A 24,021-nucleotide genomic window follows, 5' to 3' on the forward strand; every position below is an offset into this window, starting at 1 on the left:
AATGTATTATAAACTCGGTTTAAAACACTAATATTATTATTTTCATGTGCATTCTAATAAATATTACTGTTTACTAAAAGAAAATTAAGTTACATATCTCACAAACTTTTTTTTTTTTAAAAAAAGTACATATTCTACAATGTTTTGCTCGTGGCTGCAAATTATGGTTGTTTTATACAATTATAGAGATCACAGCTTAGCGTCTGGCTTTTGCACAAGAAATCCATTCTCCACCCAGGCGAGATAGCCTCCTCCCATGTTGCTCACATGCTTGAAACCCTGCCATCCCATTTACTACAAGTTAGTTTTTTTTTTTTTTTTTTTTTTTTTTTTTTTTTTTTTTTTTTTTTTTTTTTTTTAATCATAAAAAAAAAAAAAAAAAAAGTGAGCTAAGATAGTATTATTTATTGTCTTTTTTAGTGTAAATCCTTATTTTTTTTTTTGAATGAGAAAAATAAAATAAAAAATAAAAAAAACAGAAGTTGTGTACTGTAATTGTTTGTCATTGTAAATTCTGGACCATCAAAACGTAAGAAACAGAGATTGCGAGAGGGCGAGATGTGGGAAGCGTTAATCGGATTCTTCTTCGTGTTCGTTCCATACGCAATCCCACGTACCTCTGCTACTGTTTCGATCGATTCGTTCTCCACGTCCTTCCCCGACCTTCCCGCCAAATCTGGTAACTTCTTTTTTTCTTTCTTTCTTTCTTTCTTGTCCCTGTTTGGTTGCTGAGAAAACCTAGAGAAAAAAAAAATCAATTCCATGATTCTTAGTCATGCCTCATAAAGTAAATGCAAAACCTTTTACTTTACTTTACTCGTAACCTAATTTCCACTCTTTCGCTTCAATTCAGAGAGAGCTCTCTTAATTCATATCCCAATTTTTTTTAAAAAAATTTTAAATTTTTTATTTTTTATAGCTGTTGCTGTCAATAGATCTGGTACATGTGGAACACTGTATGTAGCAGATCCTTTGGAGGCTTGCTCTTCGCTTCAAAACAAAGGAACTGAGCAAACGAGATTGGCTTTGATAATTAGGGGTGGATGTGCTTTCGAAGATAAAATCCGTAATGCACAGAATGCTGGCTTTCGCGCCGCAATTGTTTACAATGATCAAAACGATGGAAGCTTGGTTTACAGTGAGTCAGCTTGTCCCCTTTAAATGTCTATGTTTATTGCTTCAATCGTTGGATTCCGCTTTTTGATTGGTAAATACACAATATATAACTCTCTATAATTGTCTGAATGATGGGTGCGTTTGTATAAACTGTTGGAAAAACTATGAGGAGTTATGGTTGCAAAACAGAGTTTTGAGTTTTAAAAACGCTCTTTTAAGCTATCAAAACGCCTAATAAAATGAACCCGATATATTGCACAAATTAAATGGAGGTTTAAATAGAGTGTTAGAATAATGGTTAAATGATTAAATTTAGTATTTTCTAAAATTTTAAGGTTTTGGGTCAAGTGGTATTTTATCATGGTATGAGAACAAGTGGTCATGAGTTTGAATCCTGTCCACTCTTCTTCCCATGTAAGACTTAAATTTTTGGGACGAGTGATAGTTTATGGGTGTGCAGCTATTTCAATTGAAATAAATGGAGAAATTGTAGTGTTTCGCGTATTATAATGTCTTGCTGCCCCATTTTGTTTGCAGTGATGATACACCCGAAGAACATTACAGTGCATGCGATTTTTGTTTCTAAGTTTGCTGGTGAAACCTTGAAGCAGTATGCTGAAGAGGGAAATGGCAGATGCTGTCTATACCCAAATCATTATGAATCAACCTGGACGGTGTTGACAATATCTTTTATCTCGTTTGTTGTCATATGTGCAATCGCGGTGTTTGTCTACTTTGCACCCAGACATTGGTCGTCTTCACAAGGAACACATTACCGCTCTCAAAGAGTAGATGCTGAGATGGTGGAAGCTCTACCCTGCGTCACGTTCAGCTCTGCTCATCTGAGGGATCACCACACTGAAGACACTTGTGCCATTTGCCTTGAGGATTACAAAGATGGGGAAATTCTTAAAGTTCTTCCCTGCCGACATGGTAGGGCTTTTCTCACATGTTTAATATTATAGGCAATTACAATAGGGTTACAGTCCCTGTCTTGCACTACAATGGGGTGCTTGTAGATGTTTTCATATAGTTCTGTTACCTGCATGTCTGGGGTAGCTATAAAGTTCATAGGCTGCCTTGGCAGGTCATGATGCTCTTGAGACTGTTACAATCTAAAAAGTTAGGTTATGGAGAAGAAGTGATGCATAGTTTTACTTACTGAGCTTGTATGTTGACAGCTGGCGCTCTCACTAGTTGTTACAAATATAAGAGTACCACACTAGGTCCAAGAAGGAAGAACTAGAAGAAGCTTTCCAATGAAAAAGGAATAAACCATTGCTCTTATGATGTCATTGAACTACCATTACCATTTATTTACAAAAGTTCAGCTGGACAGAAATATTATGCACTTACTGACGCACACATGGACACTGGTTTATGTTTATCACATGATTGTATCATAAGCTGCCACGTGCTATTATATTTTAGTGGAGATCGTTAACATTATAGTATTTACTCCATCAAAATTAATTACATTTTACATAACATCATATATCTAGACATCTAGAGAGATATAGTTATCAACTTGAATTCTTATTGCAGGATTTCATTCAATCTGCATGGACTCATGGTTGAATAAGTCGGGTACATTCTGCCCAGTGTGCAAGCATGATTTGGCAACGAAAATTGCATGTTCTGATGTAAGCAAATATCAGTCTTAGTTTTTAGTTTTTAAAGGAGCAATGTTAAATTACTTTGTTGAATATTTCAGGCAGTAGGTTACTTTTTGATTGTGGTACATACATGTTATCTCTATTTGGATCATGATCTGTTGCTAATTTGAACTGTTCACAGAATCATAAAATTTATCTTGAGTATAATCTCTCTGCAATTATTTTTTCATAAATCATGGGGTGCTAATTTCAAGGCCTGGTTACTCTATATTGCATGCTGGTCATACTCTCTTTTCTCATGCTCCCACTTCAGTCCTTATTTTGTCAATTCAATTATGAATGTCATCTTGAAACTTGTATGGAAAAGTTTCGAGCATGGTCCTTAACTGTTAGATGACTTGCACAACCTGGCATGAGAAGATGGGGAACATTTACTTTGCCTACTCAGTAAAACCTGGTGAAATATAGTTTCAACAAGATATATCAAACTACTCAGTCCAAGCCTTTCATTGAATGATTAATTGAGGTCAAGAGGCTTGTGATTTGTTTATTTATTTTTAAATTTGGGCACAACAACATAACTCTTAGGATACTCATAAATGCATGAGTTGAGTGCTTGTAATATTAAACGAGCCATTAACTTAAGAACAGGATGAACATTCTTGGTTTCTGGGTTAATATTTATTTATTTTTGCAGTTATCCTACAAAAGTCTTGCGTGTTGTCCTTGCATGCTAAATATACTCTTGGTCCCAGCAAACAAGTCTAGAATTTTCTTCTTGCCAGCCAGGCTTGGCAATGGAGACTTCAATCAATTATAGATGATCACTTATAAAAATGAACCTAATGATAGTATATGTAGTAAATTTTGTTAACAGTTCACAACCTTGATGGCAAGTGGGAGTTTGAAGAGTTTTTCCTTACAAGGGTGGATGATCCATATTTGGTCTCCCTAAGCAATAACTTTAATGCAGGAAGTGCTTGGCCTTGTGGATCAATATGGGTGGCAGGTCTTAGATTTAAAAATGTGTGGTAAATGTGCTTGCCTTTTAGGTAGACAAAACTAACGTAATTTATGCCTATTTTCCCTCATATTTTGGGATGAAATGTATCCTGTTCCTACATTTCTTGCATACTCCTGGTCAAATTGCTATGGCATCATGCAGAATGTGGTTTGTTCTGAGTAAAATTTGGTTGTTCTCTTCTTGCAGGTGAAGAAAGGAATTAGGGTATAGAATCAACAAATGGAAATAAGGATCGGTCTAGTTCTTGACATTAGGTACGTAGTTTGTTTTTCCCTCTGACTTCAAAATTTTGGGGACTTCTACTCAAAAAGATGGAAAATGTGCAAGATTTTCACTATTCACCAGCCTTCTTTGCATTCTGAAGTTGAAACCAATTGATCTCTAGAGATATTTTCTTTGATCTGAATCAAGCTAATCTGCATCGAACTGTTAAAATGCTAGTCATTTTGAATACTGGCCTGAGGCTTGTTCAGATTTTTTGGTGTGATTCTATGTTAATCTTGTTTCCACAGTTAAGTCCATCTTTTTCTTTTCTATAATTCTCTTTTTAATATTTCAGGGTGCTCTCTGTCTAACTAGGACATTTCATGAAGAACATTAGAAGCTTCCTTAGTGCTTCTCAGTCTCTGAAGTCTTGAGAGAAATCTGGGATGATGTCCAAGAGTGCTTTTTTATATGATCTGGGTTTTAATCCACAAAATTGTACAGGATACGTTGTCATTTTATGCATGTGTGTATATACACACGTGTGCGTATATTTGCGCGTGTGTCTGATTGACATTTTATGAAACAAAATAAAACCATATGTAAACCATTATATTTTCTAACTTAACAGTAATTTTTTATCATATTTTTGAATGACCAATACTACTATCGCACTATATTGATAGGTGCTGTAAATATCCCAATTGAATTGGCCGAAAATGGTTGATATCCATGCTGTGGAGGCCAATGAACTAATTATGGATTGCTTTATAAGTGGTTCAGCAGAAAACAGAAATATAAGAGAGCTTGACATGACGATTGCTTTTCATGGGTACTCCAAGCAGATGGTTCACCAGCTCAGTCCCAAGGCTCAACATTCTTATGATCCCTTTGATTTGTCTAATTCTGTTTCCAAGTTATCTGTAAGCATATTGTAATTGACTACTATTTACAGGAGTTGCTTCCTTTGCTCACTTTGCTTCTAGACTTGCCGCATAGTGCCACTATCTGCTAACTTTCATCTGTATGACATTAATCATGCATCATGATTTTCACACCCCTTAAAATGGAGAGGAGAAAACAAGGTGAATTTCATAAGATTTTTGCCCTTAAAAAGAAGGGAAAAGAAGAAAAAGAAATGTTTTAATGGGTTGCATGACTTCAACAACAGTTTTATAAAGACAGAGTCTAAAGACTGTTGCATCCATATTGGAATAGGCTAAAACTTGTTACACCTGTGTACTCACAAGTGTTTTTTACAAATTACAACTGAAAATTTGGGTTAAGTATACACGTGTAAAAAACACTTTCACTATGCGCGCGTTTGGTGCAAAAATAAAGTACAAGAAAATTTTAATTTACTAGTAATATTAAGAATACAACTTTTGTTACAATTTATCTACATAGTGAATTGTGAGTAGTGGACTTGTAGAACCCATGGACCTACCACTTTTATTGGACAAATTATGACAAAAATTGTAATCCTAATATCTTTCAAAATTTATAAACTATATGACACCAATGTCATTAATCTTGGTGTCATTAATTGTTGTAAGTGGTAACGACACCCTCTAATGCTGATGACATGGTGATTGCTATATTATAAATTATTTATTTATTTTTTTTTTACTTTACTTTAGAAGGAGATGCGTGATGACTAGTGCATTAAGATTTCTTAATACGAAGAAGTTGCTGTGTGACTGTCTGTATTATTTTTCAAGTATTACTCAACCATTATTTTGAACAAAATGTTCCTTGTCAAAAGATTTATTTATGTTTGCTTCACAAGTTTTCGTTAACTACAAATGCTTTGGCAGGCAACAATACAACATTATTTTAGGCCCACGCTTTTAGTGGAGTTCGAGTCAGTCCCAACTCCCAACTGTGCAACTACTCCAATCAAAGCCAAGCATTTTCTCGTGCCCCACGTGGCACGATTTCATTGGACACAATATACGTACCCGGAACTTTATTCCTTATCTATATAACAGCACATTAATTTCTTCCCACAGAATGTGAATTGCGCCACTGTGACCAGTTAGCTCAGCCCACGTTTTGTAAATTCAGTTGACTTTCCTTGTGGCAAATCAGGCCGACAGCCCCCAGATCTTGAACGTGAAAATCCAAGCTATATAAACCCCATTTCTGATCTTCTTCATGGGCTCTTTAGAAAGGTCTATTTCATTTCTCTTCGATACCACACATATAAAATTTTCAGAACTATATACTTGACTGCGAAATTTGATATGGGTTTTTCCTGGGCTATGTTCTCTCGTGTTTTGTTTCTTCTTCTTCTTCTTATATTTTGTAGCTCGGGAGCAGAAGTTGTCACCGTTGATGTTCATGCAACTAAGGATCTTATCAATTCTGGCCACAAATATCTGGATGTTAGGTAAGTAAAAGGCTCTTTGTTTTTGTACTTTGATCCATGCATTTCTTCTTCAAATTACTGAAAATACTATAGATGTGATTTAACTGGATTTTTTTTTAAAAAAAGGTCTTAACTTTAAAGTTCTATTCATTCTAAAAGAAATTTGAAACTTTATTCAAATTGTAAATAGGACTGTGGAAGAGTACAAGAAAGGGCATGTGGGTGCAGATAAGATCTTGAACATTCCTTACATGTTCAATACACCAGAGGGTAATTTCAATTTCTAACTATGATAAGCCTCTTTATATGGTTTTTTTTTTTTTTTAATATTGTTTTTGTTTGAAAATTTTAAAGTCAATGAGCAAATGATGAAATTTTGACCTTTAGGTAGGGTGAAAAATCCTCAGTTCTTAAGCGAGGTTTCGTCTGCTTGCAACAAAGAGGACAAACTTATTGTGGTAAATTATATTGTTTCCTGATTTATATTGTATTAAATAGTAAAAAAAAAAAAAAAAANTGTCATCTTGAAACTTGTATGGAAAAGTTTCGAGCATGGTCCTTAACTGTTAGATGACTTGCACAACCTGGCATGAGAAGATGGGGAACATTTACTTTGCCTACTCAGTAAAACCTGGTGAAATATAGTTTCAACAAGATATATCAAACTACTCAGTCCAAGCCTTTCATTGAATGATTAATTGAGGTCAAGAGGCTTGTGATTTGTTTATTTATTTTTAAATTTGGGCACAACAACATAACTCTTAGGATACTCATAAATGCATGAGTTGAGTGCTTGTAATATTAAACGAGCCATTAACTTAAGAACAGGATGAACATTCTTGGTTTCTGGGTTAATATTTATTTATTTTTGCAGTTATCCTACAAAAGTCTTGCGTGTTGTCCTTGCATGCTAAATATACTCTTGGTCCCAGCAAACAAGTCTAGAATTTTCTTCTTGCCAGCCAGGCTTGGCAATGGAGACTTCAATCAATTATAGATGATCACTTATAAAAATGAACCTAATGATAGTATATGTAGTAAATTTTGTTAACAGTTCACAACCTTGATGGCAAGTGGGAGTTTGAAGAGTTTTTCCTTACAAGGGTGGATGATCCATATTTGGTCTCCCTAAGCAATAACTTTAATGCAGGAAGTGCTTGGCCTTGTGGATCAATATGGGTGGCAGGTCTTAGATTTAAAAATGTGTGGTAAATGTGCTTGCCTTTTAGGTAGACAAAACTAACGTAATTTATGCCTATTTTCCCTCATATTTTGGGATGAAATGTATCCTGTTCCTACATTTCTTGCATACTCCTGGTCAAATTGCTATGGCATCATGCAGAATGTGGTTTGTTCTGAGTAAAATTTGGTTGTTCTCTTCTTGCAGGTGAAGAAAGGAATTAGGGTATAGAATCAACAAATGGAAATAAGGATCGGTCTAGTTCTTGACATTAGGTACGTAGTTTGTTTTTCCCTCTGACTTCAAAATTTTGGGGACTTCTACTCAAAAAGATGGAAAATGTGCAAGATTTTCACTATTCACCAGCCTTCTTTGCATTCTGAAGTTGAAACCAATTGATCTCTAGAGATATTTTCTTTGATCTGAATCAAGCTAATCTGCATCGAACTGTTAAAATGCTAGTCATTTTGAATACTGGCCTGAGGCTTGTTCAGATTTTTTGGTGTGATTCTATGTTAATCTTGTTTCCACAGTTAAGTCCATCTTTTTCTTTTCTATAATTCTCTTTTTAATATTTCAGGGTGCTCTCTGTCTAACTAGGACATTTCATGAAGAACATTAGAAGCTTCCTTAGTGCTTCTCAGTCTCTGAAGTCTTGAGAGAAATCTGGGATGATGTCCAAGAGTGCTTTTTTATATGATCTGGGTTTTAATCCACAAAATTGTACAGGATACGTTGTCATTTTATGCATGTGTGTATATACACACGTGTGCGTATATTTGCGCGTGTGTCTGATTGACATTTTATGAAACAAAATAAAACCATATGTAAACCATTATATTTTCTAACTTAACAGTAATTTTTTATCATATTTTTGAATGACCAATACTACTATCGCACTATATTGATAGGTGCTGTAAATATCCCAATTGAATTGGCCGAAAATGGTTGATATCCATGCTGTGGAGGCCAATGAACTAATTATGGATTGCTTTATAAGTGGTTCAGCAGAAAACAGAAATATAAGAGAGCTTGACATGACGATTGCTTTTCATGGGTACTCCAAGCAGATGGTTCACCAGCTCAGTCCCAAGGCTCAACATTCTTATGATCCCTTTGATTTGTCTAATTCTGTTTCCAAGTTATCTGTAAGCATATTGTAATTGACTACTATTTACAGGAGTTGCTTCCTTTGCTCACTTTGCTTCTAGACTTGCCGCATAGTGCCACTATCTGTTAACTTTCATCTGTATGACATTAATCATGCATCATGATTTTCACACCCCTTAAAATGGAGAGGAGAAAACAAGGTGAATTTCATAAGATTTTTGCCCTTAAAAAGAAGGGAAAAGAAGAAAAAGAAATGTTTTAATGGGTTGCATGACTTCAACAACAGTTTTATAAAGACAGAGTCTAAAGACTGTTGCATCCATATTGGAATAGGCTAAAACTTGTTACACCTGTGTACTCACAAGTGTTTTTTACAAATTACAACTGAAAATTTGGGTTAAGTATACACGTGTAAAAAACACTTTCACATGCGCGCGTTTGGTGCAAAAATAAAGTACAAGAAAATTTTAATTTACTAGTAATATTAAGAATACAACTTTTGTTACAATTTATCTACATAGTGAATTGTGAGTAGTGGACTTGTAGAACCCATGGACCTACCACTTTTATTGGACAAATTATGACAAAAATTGTAATCCTAATATCTTTCAAAATTTATAAACTATATGACACCAATGTCATTAATCTTGGTGTCATTAATTGTTGTAAGTGGTAACGACACCCTCTAATGCTGATGACATGGTGATTGCTATATTATAAATTATTTATTTATTTTTTTTTTACTTTACTTTAGAAGGAGATGCGTGATGACTAGTGCATTAAGATTTCTTAATACGAAGAAGTTGCTGTGTGACTGTCTGTATTATTTTTCAAGTATTACTCAACCATTATTTTGAACAAAATGTTCCTTGTCAAAAGATTTATTTATGTTTGCTTCACAAGTTTTCGTTAACTACAAATGCTTTGGCAGGCAACAATACAACATTATTTTAGGCCCACGCTTTTAGTGGAGTTCGAGTCAGTCCCAACTCCCAACTGTGCAACTACTCCAATCAAAGCCAAGCATTTTCTCGTGCCCCACGTGGCACGATTTCATTGGACACAATATACGTACCCGGAACTTTATTCCTTATCTATATAACAGCACATTAATTTCTTCCCACAGAATGTGAATTGCGCCACTGTGACCAGTTAGCTCAGCCCACGTTTTGTAAATTCAGTTGACTTTCCTTGTGGCAAATCAGGCCGACAGCCCCCAGATCTTGAACGTGAAAATCCAAGCTATATAAACCCCATTTCTGATCTTCTTCATGGGCTCTTTAGAAAGGTCTATTTCATTTCTCTTCGATACCACACATATAAAATTTTCAGAACTATATACTTGACTGCGAAATTTGATATGGGTTTTTCCTGGGCTATGTTCTCTCGTGTTTTGTTTCTTCTTCTTCTTCTTATATTTTGTAGCTCGGGAGCAGAAGTTGTCACCGTTGATGTTCATGCAACTAAGGATCTTATCAATTCTGGCCACAAATATCTGGATGTTAGGTAAGTAAAAGGCTCTTTGTTTTTGTACTTTGATCCATGCATTTCTTCTTCAAATTACTGAAAATACTATAGATGTGATTTAACTGGATTTTTTTTTAAAAAAGGTCTTAACTTTAAAGTTCTATTCATTCTAAAAGAAATTTGAAACTTTATTCAAATTGTAAATAGGACTGTGGAAGAGTACAAGAAAGGGCATGTGGGTGCAGATAAGATCTTGAACATTCCTTACATGTTCAATACACCAGAGGGTAATTTCAATTTCTAACTATGATAAGCCTCTTTATATGGTTTTTTTTTTTTTAATATTGTTTTTGTTTGAAAATTTTAAAGTCAATGAGCAAATGATGAAATTTTGACCTTTAGGTAGGGTGAAAAATCCTCAGTTCTTAAGCGAGGTTTCGTCTGCTTGCAACAAAGAGGACAAACTTATTGTGGTAAATTATATTGTTTCCTGATTTATATTGTATTAAATAGTAAAAAAAAAAAAAAACCTTTAATATGGTCCCAATGCTTCCTATAATCCTATAAAATATCATGGCCATGTTCTTATCTTATCTCTCTGTTGATGTTATCTCTGCATAGGGTTGTCAAAGTGGGGTCAGATCCTTGTCTGCAACTGCTGATCTTCTTAGCGCTGTAAGTCTTATATGAAAATTAAATTGATCGTATCCTTCAATTATTAGCTGGTCAGATTTCATGCTTAATTAATAAGAAAGCTACTTGAACATCATAATTTCCGCAACAATTTTAAGAATTTCTTCATCATTTTTTGTTAACTGAACAATTAAGGAGAAAACTGAGGGGGTAAAATAAAGGGTAATTCGAAAAGTCAAACTTTTAATAAAAACATCATTTATTATCTTATCTATTTTTTAAAATATATAAATTTTTAAAACTACCCTTAAAAAAATTTATGAAAAAATTGAATTAGTAAATTAATAGAAGTATAATAGGAAAAATCAGTAAATTAATTACTTTTATTTTTAGAAACATGACAACATTTTGAGACATCTCAAAATGAAATAAATGATAAAAAAAGTGAGACAGATGATAGATAAAATGGATGATGTTAGAAATTAGGGGCCATTTGGTAGAATATTTCAAACATTCATTTTTAGTTTTTAAATAACATTACACACTTTTTCACTTACACGTATTTCAAAAAACTACAAACAACATTATTCAAACTTCTCTGCCAAACGACTCGTAGGGCATTGTTAGTTTGGAAAAGGTAGGGTCGGAAAACATTGTTTGACTGAGATTAATATCAAGCGCAGGTATTGCACCAATTATCACGAGTGGCTGTGATTTAAAATTGTAAAAATAAAAAAAATTTAAAATTTTACCCAATGCATATAAAAAAATGAAAAAAAAATTAAAAAGTAATATTAATAAATAAATAAAAATGATAGGAGAGAAAGAAGGTTAATTGCACTGAATCTCAATTTTGTTTGACTACGTTGTAGTTCTTTTTTTTTATATAGATGAAAACACGATGGATAAATGTATAAGAAAAAAAAAATGAGAATAAAATGGAAATTAACTAAATTATCCCAGAATAAAGGGGAAAAAAGAAGAAGGAAGAAGATAACTTTTGAGATGAAGTAGGAGAAATTTGTGTCATTAAATTATGCATGAAGAGTTGCATTATTTACAAGCAGTTAAGTTTTGGTACTAGTACCTATTCATGAGACTTTATCAAGAAAAGCCAAGGAAGGACTAACTTGTAAAAACTAATATGTAACTACTAAGTAACTATTTTGTAATTCATAACTAGGCAAGTCTTACTAAATCGCCACTTGTACCAAAAATTTTCAAAGGGGCTTAAGCACCCAATTGCAAAAATGGTATATGATGAGTCCATAAAAACCATTAAGGTCGTCCATCTTAATAGACGATAATTGTGTTATTAATAGGCTATCAAAGATGGATAAGTAACTGCCCAACACATTTAATAACAACCATCAAAAGTCTTAAACCCTCTCATCAAGACAAAGAACGTTACAATTAAGGTAATAATCACCCTCATTTATGTCCAACAGTTACCTAAATCACCTATAAAAAGGGACAATTTGTCCATTTTCTAAGGTACATCAAAAAAACAATTACAAAATGCTATCTACATACGAAAGATATGGGCAGATACTAACTTGAGTATCGGAGGCTCCCCCACTGAGCACAACTTGGTGGTCTCTTTAATCAGTCCCTCCTTTATTTTGCAGGTCCTACTAGATCATCAAGAGCTTCGAATTGGACGAGTGACCCAACTGACGATTTTGGCATCATCAGTTTGGCATCTGTGGCTAAAGGTTAGCCATTAACCTTTTCCTATGACAAAGGGTTACTCAGTTCAATCTAAAGTTATAAAATACTGAATTGCTGCGCTCATCCAATGTAGCAACAAAAAATGCATAGTCGTGAATCAAATAGACTCTGTGGAGTTGAGTTTCGATGAAGATGTCATGGTCAAAAGCCCCAAAGTGGGCATACAATAATGAGGGAAGAGCAAAAAGGCTACCTCTTGCCAAGGAGCAAGGCCATGAACAAAGCAAATGGAGGAAGCAGTATTCGAAAGTAAGTACCCAAATTTTCTATTTACTTCTTGATTATCTTAAGTGCCTCCACAATGCATATATTGGCATGTTTGGACCATAATGGATCCTTTATCCATCTATTATCCATGATTCACGCCCCTCATTAATTCACCCAAACAATATTGCTTTGCTAAAGTAAAATATAAGGCTATTCATAAACTAAATAGTGAATTATATATTTAGTTAGAAAAGTGGAGAATGTTTGGTGATATCTCATGTACGAGGGATGTGCTTGTTCAAAAGGGGATGTAAATATTTGTACAACTGTGAGGCTTTAATAGTTACAGCCTACATAGATATAATATATATATATATATATATATGGTAAATAAAAAGGATTAGTCAATGGGGAGACTCACTGTTTCCTCTATAATATTCCTATTATAGCCAGATTTTATGGCCTTGATATCCTATTTATGGCAATCAAAAATGTCTTATTACATTTCCTAATATAATCATAGCATAACATCCTAGTTGATATGCACGCATTATGACTTTTCATATCACCACTTTTCTTTCCTAGTGCATCTTGCTAAGATAAGAAAAAAAAGGGAGATATTGCTTCGGTTTCAAACTAAGATTCCTCAAATATCTTCTTTATATGGTGAATAAGTTTCTGTGATGCCTATATGCTCATGCACCATATGATATAATGCTCATGTTATGTTTATTGGTCAAGGTTATGAATTTATGATATTCCAATATTTAAACATTACTGTTAAGAACTATTTAAGGTAAAAACTCCCAACCTTTGTTTTTCTGCCAAATTTAAAGATATTAATTTTTAGTATTAAAGAAAAATGAAACCAAAATTTATCTCATAATTTTGGACATTAAAGAGGTGGAGTCAAATCTTATTGCCTTTCCAAATTTATAAACCCCAGGTTTAGGCATTAAAACTAGAAGTTATTTGGTTGCATTTTTAGAATTTAGAAATTAAATCTAAGATTTTCAAAGAAAATTCTACCTAAAGAAAGGTAGTGAATTTCCTAATGGACGTTAAGGATCCTCCTATGAATGCTCCTTCGGGCCTTCAATCAAATGTGTTAAATGTTATTTTCGGGTCAAAAGATTTGATTATCCATATTACATAAAAAAGGACTGCAAGTTTGTGATTGAAAAAATCGTAAATTTTATGCCAATCTATATAAAGATATTTAGAATTGATATCTTGAAATGTTCTACTATAGAACGAACAAAGTTTATTGTTCAAAATTTTCCATGTATACATACATGTTGCTTTGACTTTGAAAATAGAGCACAAAAATTGTTCCATTTATACACAAATCTCACCACACGGTTTCATGAAAACTTTGGTGGTATCTATATGCATGTGCATCATACTTTCATAAATTGAGCCATAATTTTAATGCTCAGTACGAAATAAATTACATTTTATTTATGCGCATACATATTTGTGTTACGTAAACACTAAGGGATACTATGCTAAAGACTATGTCATAGACGCATCAACATATACCATCCCTAAGCCACAACAAATTTTATACATTTGTTGTTAATAATATTTGTGAATTTCTTACTTGACAATGTTGCTCCAAGTCTAACACTTTGCACAGTAAAAGTAATAGACTATTTACTATACCTATATTCTTAAGTTCATAAGCTTTAGAATGAGAACCTGTCAAAAAGAAACAACCAAGAAAGAGATCAAAAACTCTTAACTGGAAAAGGGGAATACAACCAAAGATTGTGAAAATTCCATCTACATCACAAATGTCAAGTTTAACTCCTGTAAATTATGGGTTGTACAAATCCAACAAAGAAGAGCTTTATAAGTAAGAGTTCAATGACGAATAGTTCGTCAAGAAGACTACAACAATAAAAAGACCGAGGTATATGCAAAATAGTATTGAGATTTAAGGTTTTCTATTGAGGTAACTCATTTCTTTCTTCTTCTTTTTTTATCCATGAGATCATTTTATTGAAATTAAATAAATATCACACTTGCATGATTATTACAAATGTGTGTGTAGAACATGTTGAAAATATTGCTATAAAATTGTTACAATTATCACAATCAATATGACTATATTATTAGTAGCACATGTTTCACCGTCATGAATCTGAGAAGTTCTATTAAGTTTCCTAAACTTAAAATGCTAGATGATTGTGTTCACAATATGCTCATGAGTTTAAATCTCAATAAATTTATGCTATCTCCATCAACTCACCAAAATCTTTTTAAATTGCTTTAAAAATCATATACGGAGTTAGCACCTAACAAAGACTAGTTTAAAGAAGCATATAGTCAAATAGCTTCAATTTTTATACTTCTCTATGATTCATATAGAATGCACTTCGTCTTGTATAGCATGCAATTGCACATTTGTACATTGTCATGCATCTAGCACTATTGAAGTGACTTAAGCGTACAATTAAAGAAGAAGGAAGAGGAAATTGCAATTACAAACGACAATGACCATAGTCATCAAAGCATGCCACCAAAAAAAAAAAAAAAAAAAAAAAAAAAATGTTGCTCCAAGTCTAACACTTTGCACAGTAAAAGTAATAGACTATTTACTATACCTATATTCTTAAGTTCATAAGCTTTAGAATGAGAACCTGTCAAAAAGAAACAACCAAGAAAGAGATCAAAAACTCTTAACTGGAAAAGGGGAATACAACCAAAGATTGTGAAAATTCCATCTACATCACAAATGTCAAGTTTAACTCCTGTAAATTATGGGTTGTACAAATCCAACAAAGAAGAGCTTTATAAGTAAGAGTTCAATGACGAATAGTTCGTCAAGAAGACTACAACAATAAAAAGACCGAGGTATATGCAAAATAGTATTGAGATTTAAGGTTTTCTATTGAGGTAACTCATTTCTTTCTTCTTCTTTTTTTATCCATGAGATCATTTTATTGAAATTAAATAAATATCACACTTGCATGATTATTACAAATGTGTGTGTAGAACATGTTGAAAATATTGCTATAAAATTGTTACAATTATCACAATCAATATGACTATATTATTAGTAGCACATGTTTCACCGTCATGAATCTGAGAAGTTCTATTAAGTTTCCTAAACTTAAAATGCTAGATGATTGTGTTCACAATATGCTCATGAGTTTAAGTCTCAATAAATTTATGCTATCTCCATCAACTCACCAAAATCTTTTTAAATTGCTTTAAAAATCATATACGGAGTTAGCACCTAACAAAGACTAGTTTAAAGAAGCATATAGTCAAATAGCTTCAATTTTTATACTTCTCTATGATTCATATAGAATGCACTTCGTCTTGTATAGCATGCAATTGCACATTTGTACATTGTCATGCATCTAGCACTATTGAAGTGACTTAAGCGTACAATTAAAGAAGAAGGAAGAGGAAATTGCAATTACAAACGACAATGACCATAGTCATCAAAGCATGCCACCAAAAAAAAAAAAAAAAAGAGTTCCAATTGTGATAAACCATTCCTCTAGTCATCAACAAACGAAAATTGTACTAATTGGAGATGCTCGTTAAGAGCATCAACACGGCCTAGGATCCTAAACATATTGGGTGCACATTGATGGGGGCATAACCTATGGTTGAGTAGGTAGTCCCATGTTATCCTACCTATGGGAAGACTCATCCCTCCCTCTATGAAAGCTATAATAGGGATGATGACTTCCCTTTCCTCTCTAGGTGACACGATTTGTTCTGAGGAACAATATCGTAGGCCAACTTCCTGGGTGTGTGGTACTTATCTTTAAAGGCTTCTATTTTGGCAGGGGAGTCTACTAGGCTCACGAATCTACCCATTTAGTCAACCTAAGAAAAAGCGACTAGAATTTGTAGGTGAAGAAATAAGAACTAAAAGGGTTGAGGAGATTGGCCGAGAAGGGAAAGAAAGTTTAGAGAGACGGAAACTTACAAATGTGAGTGTGCTAATCCTAATCCTCTAGAAAAGATCTTTAGAAAATTTCTTAAAGAAAGAGTTATGGAGGCTTAGGAATTTAGAGTGTTCTGTGAGTTGAAGCGCTGAGATTCTTTGGACTTGAAAATTTATGAAGGAAGAAAACGAGTTCCCTCAAGGCTTTATATAGAGGGAGAAAATGAGTGGGAATAATCCTGCTCAAAATTCTAGAAGAAATGTCCACTGTAGGATGTGTACCTCACTGTTGGATATGGAGAACAAAGCGTCGCCTGGAGTAATAAATGATGATTCGCAGACCCCAAAATGTCAGAAGCACTTATGAAGCGCGTAAAATGGCACACCCACGCGTGTAAGCCAGAAAAATAAATGGTCTTGTCTCTTAAAAATCAAAACCCTTTTTTTTCTCCTCAGATGAAAGGAAAAAATCGGAGTTTTGAGGGGCTATTGTAAGGATAAGGGCCCAAAATCATATATTGGGTCTTATGTTTGGTCCGAAGACATTAAATGGTCCGAGAAGGGATATATAGTTATGAGGGATTCCAATTTTAAAGTTTCATACGTAAGGAACGAATGAAGGGTGGTTTGAGGAGGAACTTCTCCTCGGATATGATGAATGCAGCTCAAATCTGTATCCCATCAATCAAGGTGACCTTCTAGGAAGCTCCAACGATAAGGACGTGCATCATACACGTATAAGAGTGATGAGAACTCAGAAATATCTAAGGAAAAACTACTACCATCGCATTAAATGTACTGCAGCTACTTTTCTGGCCTCATTTATGTAGAGAAGACCCCTGAATAATGCTGTCTTGGCTACCACGACTCACAGAAAGTCAAAGAGGGTGTCTGATGGGACAGACACTCAAGTGAGGGCTCAAATGATCAACAAGTATAGGATCAAGATGGTCCAAAGGGAGCTATATAATATGAGAGACCCTCCATGAGAGAGTGATCGGAAAAATAGAGAAAGAATACTGTAGCAATCAAAGTTGCATTTGTAATTAGTTCTATTGATTTATACCAATATTTGCCTCATCGGACAGTGAATTCATTCAGTTCTGTGTGCCTTGTTTTTGCTTGATCATCTTTTAAATCCATACTAGCCGTTATTAAATTCATTAAGACCTAGTTCTTTGACCCACCCTCCATAAATTTATTGTACTGGGCTCACTGGGCCAATATCTCACACATCTTGGGTTTGGGCTGCAAATTGTGTTCTTACATCCATAATATTATGTTATTGTAATCTTACATTAATGTAATCTCAATACAAAAATACAACATTATATTGTTTAGAAAGGTGAAGAGATTAAGACTATATGATATATTTAGTAATTTTAAATTATGATAATGTTAGAAAAAATAAAATAAAGCAAAATCTTAATATCACATCTTTGTAATGTGTATCACATCAAAAGCGCATCATAACAAACCAAACACCCTTAGTAATATGGGCCTGTTTGATAAGAGATTTCTAATAATGTTATTTGTATTTTTTGAAAATATGTGTGGGTAAAAGAGTGTGAAAATATGTATAATATTGTTTAAATACTGAAAACTGTTATTTAAACAACGATAACAAATAGCACTGTTATAACGATATAGATGTGGTTAGGGGCTTAGGGCGAGGCCCTAATTACTGACTAGGGAAATTTGCGTTAGCGTGCAATGAACGACATTCCCGTTTGCAATTGCATTAATGTTTTGCACGTCATGTCGTTTATCTCAAAAAGCAATCCCGTATTGGGGTTTTTATTTTTTTTCCAAGTAAAGAACACACTCTTCTCTGATTCTCATTCACATTCGCTTCAGAGCAGCTTTTTGGAATTCGATCAATTGAATTATATTCGGCTTAGCTTCGAGTCTCCCTCTTTTAAAACTAAGCTAAATTAACTGATTGTACAGAAGAAAAAGCTCTATTAATCAATGGAAGAAAGTTCAAAATTGGCTTTGCCGGACGCATTCCTTGATTTTCTCAAGGTGAATGGTCTCGACCCTTCGATTTACACAGCTAGCGATTCCACCCCTCGTTATATAAGGTACCCCCAACACTTTTTTTATTTATTAACCCTAAACAATATTGACCATTTATATGTACTATGACTTCTGAATTTTGTTTTTATGCTTAGTAAGATAATGAGTTTTTTTTTTTTTTTTGGGAAAGGTTGAAACCTGGTTGTGAAGCTTATCTTGAAGAGGTTGAAGCTGAGATGAAATGCAAGATTGAGAAAGTGGATTGGTTACCTGGATTCTATTCACTTCCACCTGATATTCAGATTGCTAGCTCGAAGGCGTACCAAGAAGGAAAGGTGAGGGCCAAAAAAAATTTAAGGCCATTGCTTGAGATACGTTACCTTTATTTTGTTGAAACTAAAAAATTATTGCGGTTAGTTGAAATGGTGTAGTGGGTTCATAAATGGTGCCAAAAACTGCAGTAGGAGATAGAATAATAGTAAAAATAAGTTGAATAGTGAAATAATTTAAAATTTTCATTTCAATCCAAATGCACACCTAGTTGCAATGTTGAAGTAACCTTGAAATTGATTTTGTCGCAATAGATATTCTTTTTTTCACTCTTTGCGAAAACATGGTATGAAAGAACCTAAATATATGTCGGTAATTGGATTCGTTTTTGATCTCTAATGTATTTAGGGATCAGTTTTGCTTCATTTTACTGGTTAAGTTGGGTTCTCGGTTTCTAAGTTAATGCTAAGAATATGAATTTTGATTTTCATAGTTGGCCTCATTTCAGTTTCTGTGGTTATTCATTATCAAGTTTATGCAAATTTTCTCTCAGTTTTAAGTTGTTTAATAGCTCTCCATTTTGTTTACTTTGGCTTGGCTTTCAGATATATGGAATTGATGCGGCTTCTGGGGCTGCTGTTTTAGCTCTGGATATTTCAGCGGGAGATCATGTACTTGATCTCTGTGCTGCCCCTGGTATGTATCTGTTATATTATCATCATCTTAATTGATGCATTCTAATGCCAACTTCAATGTAAAACAATATATTCTGTTTACAGCTACATGGAGATTTCATAGATATTTGTGCAGCTCTAGTGATGAATGGGTCTTATTTTTGTGTTGTGGTATTAGTTTTATTGAACTTAGAAGCACGAGGGGAGGGATGAAGTGGAATTTGGTGCATGAGTGTGGAAGCACTCACTTGCCAACGAGCTCTCTAGCTCAACTGGCACCTGCTCCCCTTATAAGTGTTAGGTGAAGGGTGAGGTTGTGGGTTCAAGGCCCACTAGAAAGAGCGTGAAAGCACTCACTCTTATGATCTCCAAAGGTTTAACATTTAGGACGCGCTCAAAAAGTTCATATATTGTCAAATTAAAAATAGAATGAATTATATGAGAATAGTAGTGGGAGATCTCCAAAATTTTACCAACTTTCAGTTGAAGGGAATGAGCTGACCCCAGTTTGGGACTAAGGCTTTGTTTTTGTTGTTGTGGGTTGAATGAGAATGGTTTCAAGGATTCACTCTCAGTAATATGGTGGCCCAGACACTAACTTATCCTATTCAGTACCTGAAAGTGTTGATAAATAAAAGCGTTTTGGTCAGTGAGGAGTATCTGGTCAGGTTTTCTAGTCTCTGGATATATGGTTTGATTTATTTCTTGATTTATTTCTCGTTTATCTTGTATCTTCAGGTGCTAAACTTTGTATGATATCAGACCTTCTTGGTGATTCGGGTTCTGTAACTGGTGTTGATGTTGCAAGTCATCGTTTAGCAGCTTGTAGAACAATGCTGCAGAAATATGCTCTGGGTGATCGGTGCCGACTCTTTGTTGGTGATGGAACAACATTTTCTCTCGTTCCTGTGGGATTTCATTCAGAATCAAAATCATGTAATCTACATGGAAAGTAGTTGTGATACGTTTACTTTTAGCTTCAAATTTAGACCTGCTAAGCCTTCGAGATTTCTAGAAGTGATCATCTAGATTTTGATGTGTCATCATTCTGTCTAGTACTAAACAGGTGAATCTGCACTGGAAGAAAAGGTGGATGCATTCAGGGAGTGGACATCTAGGAGACCATATAAAGAAAGGAAAAAGGCAACTAAAGCAAGGAAAACTGTTGCTTCACAGTTAGTCCTGGGGTCTCAACATCCAGAACTTATATTTTATGGGCGGCATTCTGGTGTGGTTGGAGTTACTAGAAGTGAATTATATCAAAGTGGTTGTGACAGTGAGGTTTCAAGCCAAGGCTACGACAAGGTAAATTGCAAACTAAAATCAGTCGGATTTTCTGAGCTATGAATCTTTATGCCTTGTAAATGCTTATGACTGGTTGGAGTTATATTCAGGTCCTTGTGGATGCAGAGTGCACACATGATGGGTCAATTAAGCATATCCAAAAATTTGAACATTGGGGCTGGACAACTCTTCAGCGTCGTGTATTGGATGCGGAGAGAACTGATAGTTTAACTACTCTTCAGGTATCTCATTCATTATTTCATTATGTATATGCTGAAAATGTCATGTTTTGGAATATAAGACACCATAGACATTATGTGCTGAAATAATGAATTACTAATGGAATATTGCACATTTGCCATTTTAATTCTTCAGATATGTGTCCTGAGGCTGAAAATGTGCTTAAAAGCTTTATTTTAGTCATAATTATACATTTATTGACTTTTTTTTTTCATATGAAATATGCTTGTCTTGCAGTTAAAACTTCTAAGCAATGGTTTTAGATTGCTAAAAGTCGGGGGATCACTCGTCTACAGCACTTGCAGGTGCCTTTCACTTACAGTTTCTATGGCTCTTAAACAACCAGGCCTTCCTCTTTTCTGACTTATTCCTTTTCTGTTAGTTTGACTGTTGCTCAAAACGAAGATGTGGTACAGAAGTTTCTCAAGGAAAATGCTTCTGCAGGTAGGGTCTTTGTGCTTTGAAAGTTTATTTAACTTAAAATATCTGCTTTAATTTCAGTAACTGGTGGAAATATTTGAAGACTCAAAGGCTTGAGCTCAGTAATATGATAAATTGCAGAACCAGTTCAAAACATTTCAATGTCTTTTTGTTGGTAATCGTCGTAGTTCTATGCTTTTCCCATTGGTGGTTTTGATTAATGCTGAGACTAAGCTTTTACTCACAGATAGAACTTCAAAAATAATTCGATTAATGTTCTCAGTAAAAAGTTCAGTCCATATACCTACTGCGTTTTTTTTTTTCTGTGGNTATATATATATATATATATATAAATATATATAAAGATTTGGGTGGAAGTGGTTTTGTCCACTTTTGTCCAAGGGGAGATTGGTTTCAATTATAGTGTCTTATTCTATCAAACCAATGTTTTAATTAATTTTTCAATTGCAATGAGAAGAACCTTATTCAGCGTTTTTCTTGTTCTTATTTTTCTTTATCATGTGCTGACTCTCCTCCTTTTTCTTTTTATAAATCTCTTAGAGTTGCAGGAAGTTAATGCTGCCAAAAATTGGCCTTGCAAGAGCGGGCAGATACCAAATACCTTGCGCTTTGATCCTCTGACATCAGAAACCAGTGGCCTTTTTGTAGCAAAATTCCTTAAGTTGGCCATTTAGTAAAGGTTGGTTCTAGTTATAGTAGCTAAATAACTATAGCTGTCATAAAATAGGTCGTGCCTGGTGCACAAACATAGTCTAGGGAAGGTGGTAGGTAGATGGTCTTACCCCCAATTTTGGAGAGACTAATTCTGAATAACTCTAGTTGTCATGAATCAATTAATTGATCTCTTTTGACTTGGTTGTCAAGAATTTTTCTCCATTTTTTTTGAAAACCGAGAATTACCCAACACACTCCCTTCGGAGTTGTGGTGGCTAGATCAAACTCGGTATGTGGTCCTTCCTTAAGCTTGCACGTCAGGTAATTGCAACTCAGCTGCAGCAGCTAGGGATCCAACCTCTCTGGGTTTACAGCTTAGGCTCTCACCTTTACCACTGAGGCATCATGGGTGGGGGTCATAATTTTTCTTCATTTTATTTTTAACATTTCTGGAAGTGTATAGAATTTGTTATCCTGAGTAAAAACATGTACAAAATTATGATGCACCCTTCTCCTTTGCAAAATATTCTAGAACAGATCAAAATAAGCTTTGTTTTGTTGCAAGAGTTTCTCCTATTGATTTGTTTGCCCTTACCACCTAACTTATCTTTCACTAAACTGTTATAGACAAGGGTTTAGTCCTTTAGCTGTACGAGTTCAATTATATTTTAAGATGGGATTTTTCTTTATAAAAAAAAAAGACAAATTTTCTACATCACAAGATTATTCTTGAGTGATGATGCTGCCTCAGTTTGCAATAATGGAATGTCAATTCAACCATGGGGAAGCCTGTAAAGACTTCAGTCCTCCAACTTTATTGGACTTACATCCCTTAAGATTACCACATCAGTCATTTCATGGGGTTGAATTGGATTGCATTTCAAGGAAAACCCCCAGTAGTAACTTGGCTAGCCTCTGTTGATCCTTCTGATGGGATTGATAGATTTTGTTGTTCTGATAAATGATGGATCATTCTTCTTACAAATCCAATTAATGTGATTTTCATGTCAGGTTTTCGTTTGTATAATATCATCTTGTTGCAATGCTGTTAAGAGAGAATGATAGAATGATAGACAACCAAGATTTTTGTAGTGAATTTATTTTGATATGGAATATATAGGAAAGATTGTGTTGATGATGCAAAGGCTACTAGCTGTAACTTAATTCACTAACAGAAAACCCCAAGTTGACTGCAAATTAAAAATACCAATGACGAAATTAATAGTAACCATTTTTTTCTTTGAGTGGAAACAGTAGTAGACTTTATTAATTGAAAAAAATACATATAATGGGGAAGAGAAATAGGGACATATACCCTCCTTTTTTTTCTTTTGCATCACTAGCATATGCTAGAGATACATGGTTACATCGTAAAAAAAAAAAAAAAAAAAAAAAAATCAAATGCCCAGAAAATTGAAAAAATGCCAAACGACACCTTCTTGATTTATATGGATCTCAACATGAAGAGTGTTTTTTTTTTTTTTGTCAGAAGTGTCTTCATGCCGGGCATGGATGCCTTGCAACCTCCATCGATCCTATGGTTGCCACAATACCTTATTCATTCTTCACAGTTCTACATTTCTTTTCTCCCTTAACACCCGTAGCCTCCTTATTCATATTTTCTGCTTGCTTCCTTTTATGCCCAGGCTCCATGTCAGCAATTGAAGAATTGATAAGAGTATGAGGTCTTGTGGTAAGCCTCTTCCAATTCATCATTGTTTTTGGGCTTTCAATTATAGACTTCTCCACGGACTCAACTTTTTTTGAGCTAGGCAATGATTGACTCACACCTCTATCTCTATCTCTATGACCACTTCTTTTGAGCCGGCCCTTATTGTTATTCTTGTTTCGTTTCACGTTACCACAACCA

At 34.3% G+C, this 24,021-nt stretch overlaps 3 protein-coding genes and 1 long non-coding RNA gene across 4 annotated transcripts in view; all 4 read left to right on the forward strand.

Moving 5' to 3' along the window:
- The first annotated feature begins 475 nt into the window (after positions 1-475).
- LOC112023611 (uncharacterized) overlaps positions 476-24,021 on the forward strand; it is a 109,302-nt gene continuing 85,756 nt past the window's right edge. Inside the window, exons 1-10 of the mRNA XM_065778024.1 lie at positions 476-679; positions 920-1,138; positions 1,654-2,049; positions 2,662-2,759; positions 3,943-3,960; positions 8,692-8,746; positions 9,827-10,127; positions 10,296-10,375; positions 10,491-10,561; positions 10,710-10,763. Of these exons, the coding sequence (XP_065634096.1) occupies positions 559-679; positions 920-1,138; positions 1,654-2,049; positions 2,662-2,759; positions 3,943-3,960; positions 8,692-8,746; positions 9,827-10,127; positions 10,296-10,375; positions 10,491-10,561; positions 10,710-10,763 (1,413 nt within the window). The 5' untranslated portion in view covers positions 476-558. The remainder of the gene's footprint in view (positions 680-919; positions 1,139-1,653; positions 2,050-2,661; positions 2,760-3,942; positions 3,961-8,691; positions 8,747-9,826; positions 10,128-10,295; positions 10,376-10,490; positions 10,562-10,709; positions 10,764-24,021) is intronic.
- On the forward strand, positions 5,948-6,841 carry LOC136069476 (thiosulfate sulfurtransferase 18-like). Its single transcript, XM_065778044.1, has 4 exons — positions 5,948-6,134; positions 6,272-6,352; positions 6,522-6,601; positions 6,719-6,841. The coding sequence occupies exons 1-4, from the start codon at positions 6,118-6,120 to the stop codon at positions 6,808-6,810; spliced, it is 270 nt and encodes an 89-aa protein (XP_065634116.1). The 5' UTR covers positions 5,948-6,117; the 3' UTR covers positions 6,811-6,841.
- Positions 6,853-8,397, forward strand: LOC136069477 (uncharacterized). The gene is made up of 2 exons (XR_010630688.1): positions 6,853-7,786; positions 8,092-8,397. It is a non-coding gene; the product is annotated as an uncharacterized LOC136069477 (long non-coding RNA).
- LOC112023628 (rRNA (cytosine-C(5))-methyltransferase NOP2C) lies at positions 18,371-22,715 on the forward strand. The gene is made up of 9 exons (XM_024056246.2): positions 18,371-18,653; positions 18,779-18,923; positions 19,464-19,554; positions 20,271-20,468; positions 20,599-20,837; positions 20,927-21,058; positions 21,294-21,361; positions 21,439-21,500; positions 22,038-22,715. Exons 1-9 carry the CDS (start codon positions 18,541-18,543, stop codon positions 22,169-22,171), a joined length of 1,182 nt encoding a protein of 393 aa, XP_023912014.2. The 5' UTR covers positions 18,371-18,540; the 3' UTR covers positions 22,172-22,715.

Source organism: Quercus suber, unplaced genomic scaffold, assembly GCF_002906115.3.
Source record: "Quercus suber isolate HL8 unplaced genomic scaffold, Cork oak 2.0 scaffold_172, whole genome shotgun sequence".
Classification (NCBI taxonomy): Eukaryota; Viridiplantae; Streptophyta; class Magnoliopsida; order Fagales; family Fagaceae; genus Quercus; species Quercus suber.

Coding starts and splice junctions, on each gene's coding strand:
- LOC136069476 (XM_065778044.1), top strand. Junction 6,353..6,521: donor CACAAATATCTGGATGTTAG/GTAAGTAAAAGG, acceptor AATTGTAAATAG/GACTGTGGAAGAGTACAAGA. Junction 6,602..6,718: donor CATGTTCAATACACCAGAGG/GTAATTTCAATT, acceptor TTTGACCTTTAG/GTAGGGTGAAAAATCCTCAG.
- LOC112023628 (XM_024056246.2), top strand. CDS start 18,541: ATGGAAGAAAGTTCAAAATTGGCTTTGCCGGACGCATTCCTTGATTTT. Junction 20,469..20,598: donor TCATTCAGAATCAAAATCAT/GTAATCTACATG, acceptor AGTACTAAACAG/GTGAATCTGCACTGGAAGAA. Junction 21,362..21,438: donor CTCGTCTACAGCACTTGCAG/GTGCCTTTCACT, acceptor CTTTTCTGTTAG/TTTGACTGTTGCTCAAAACG.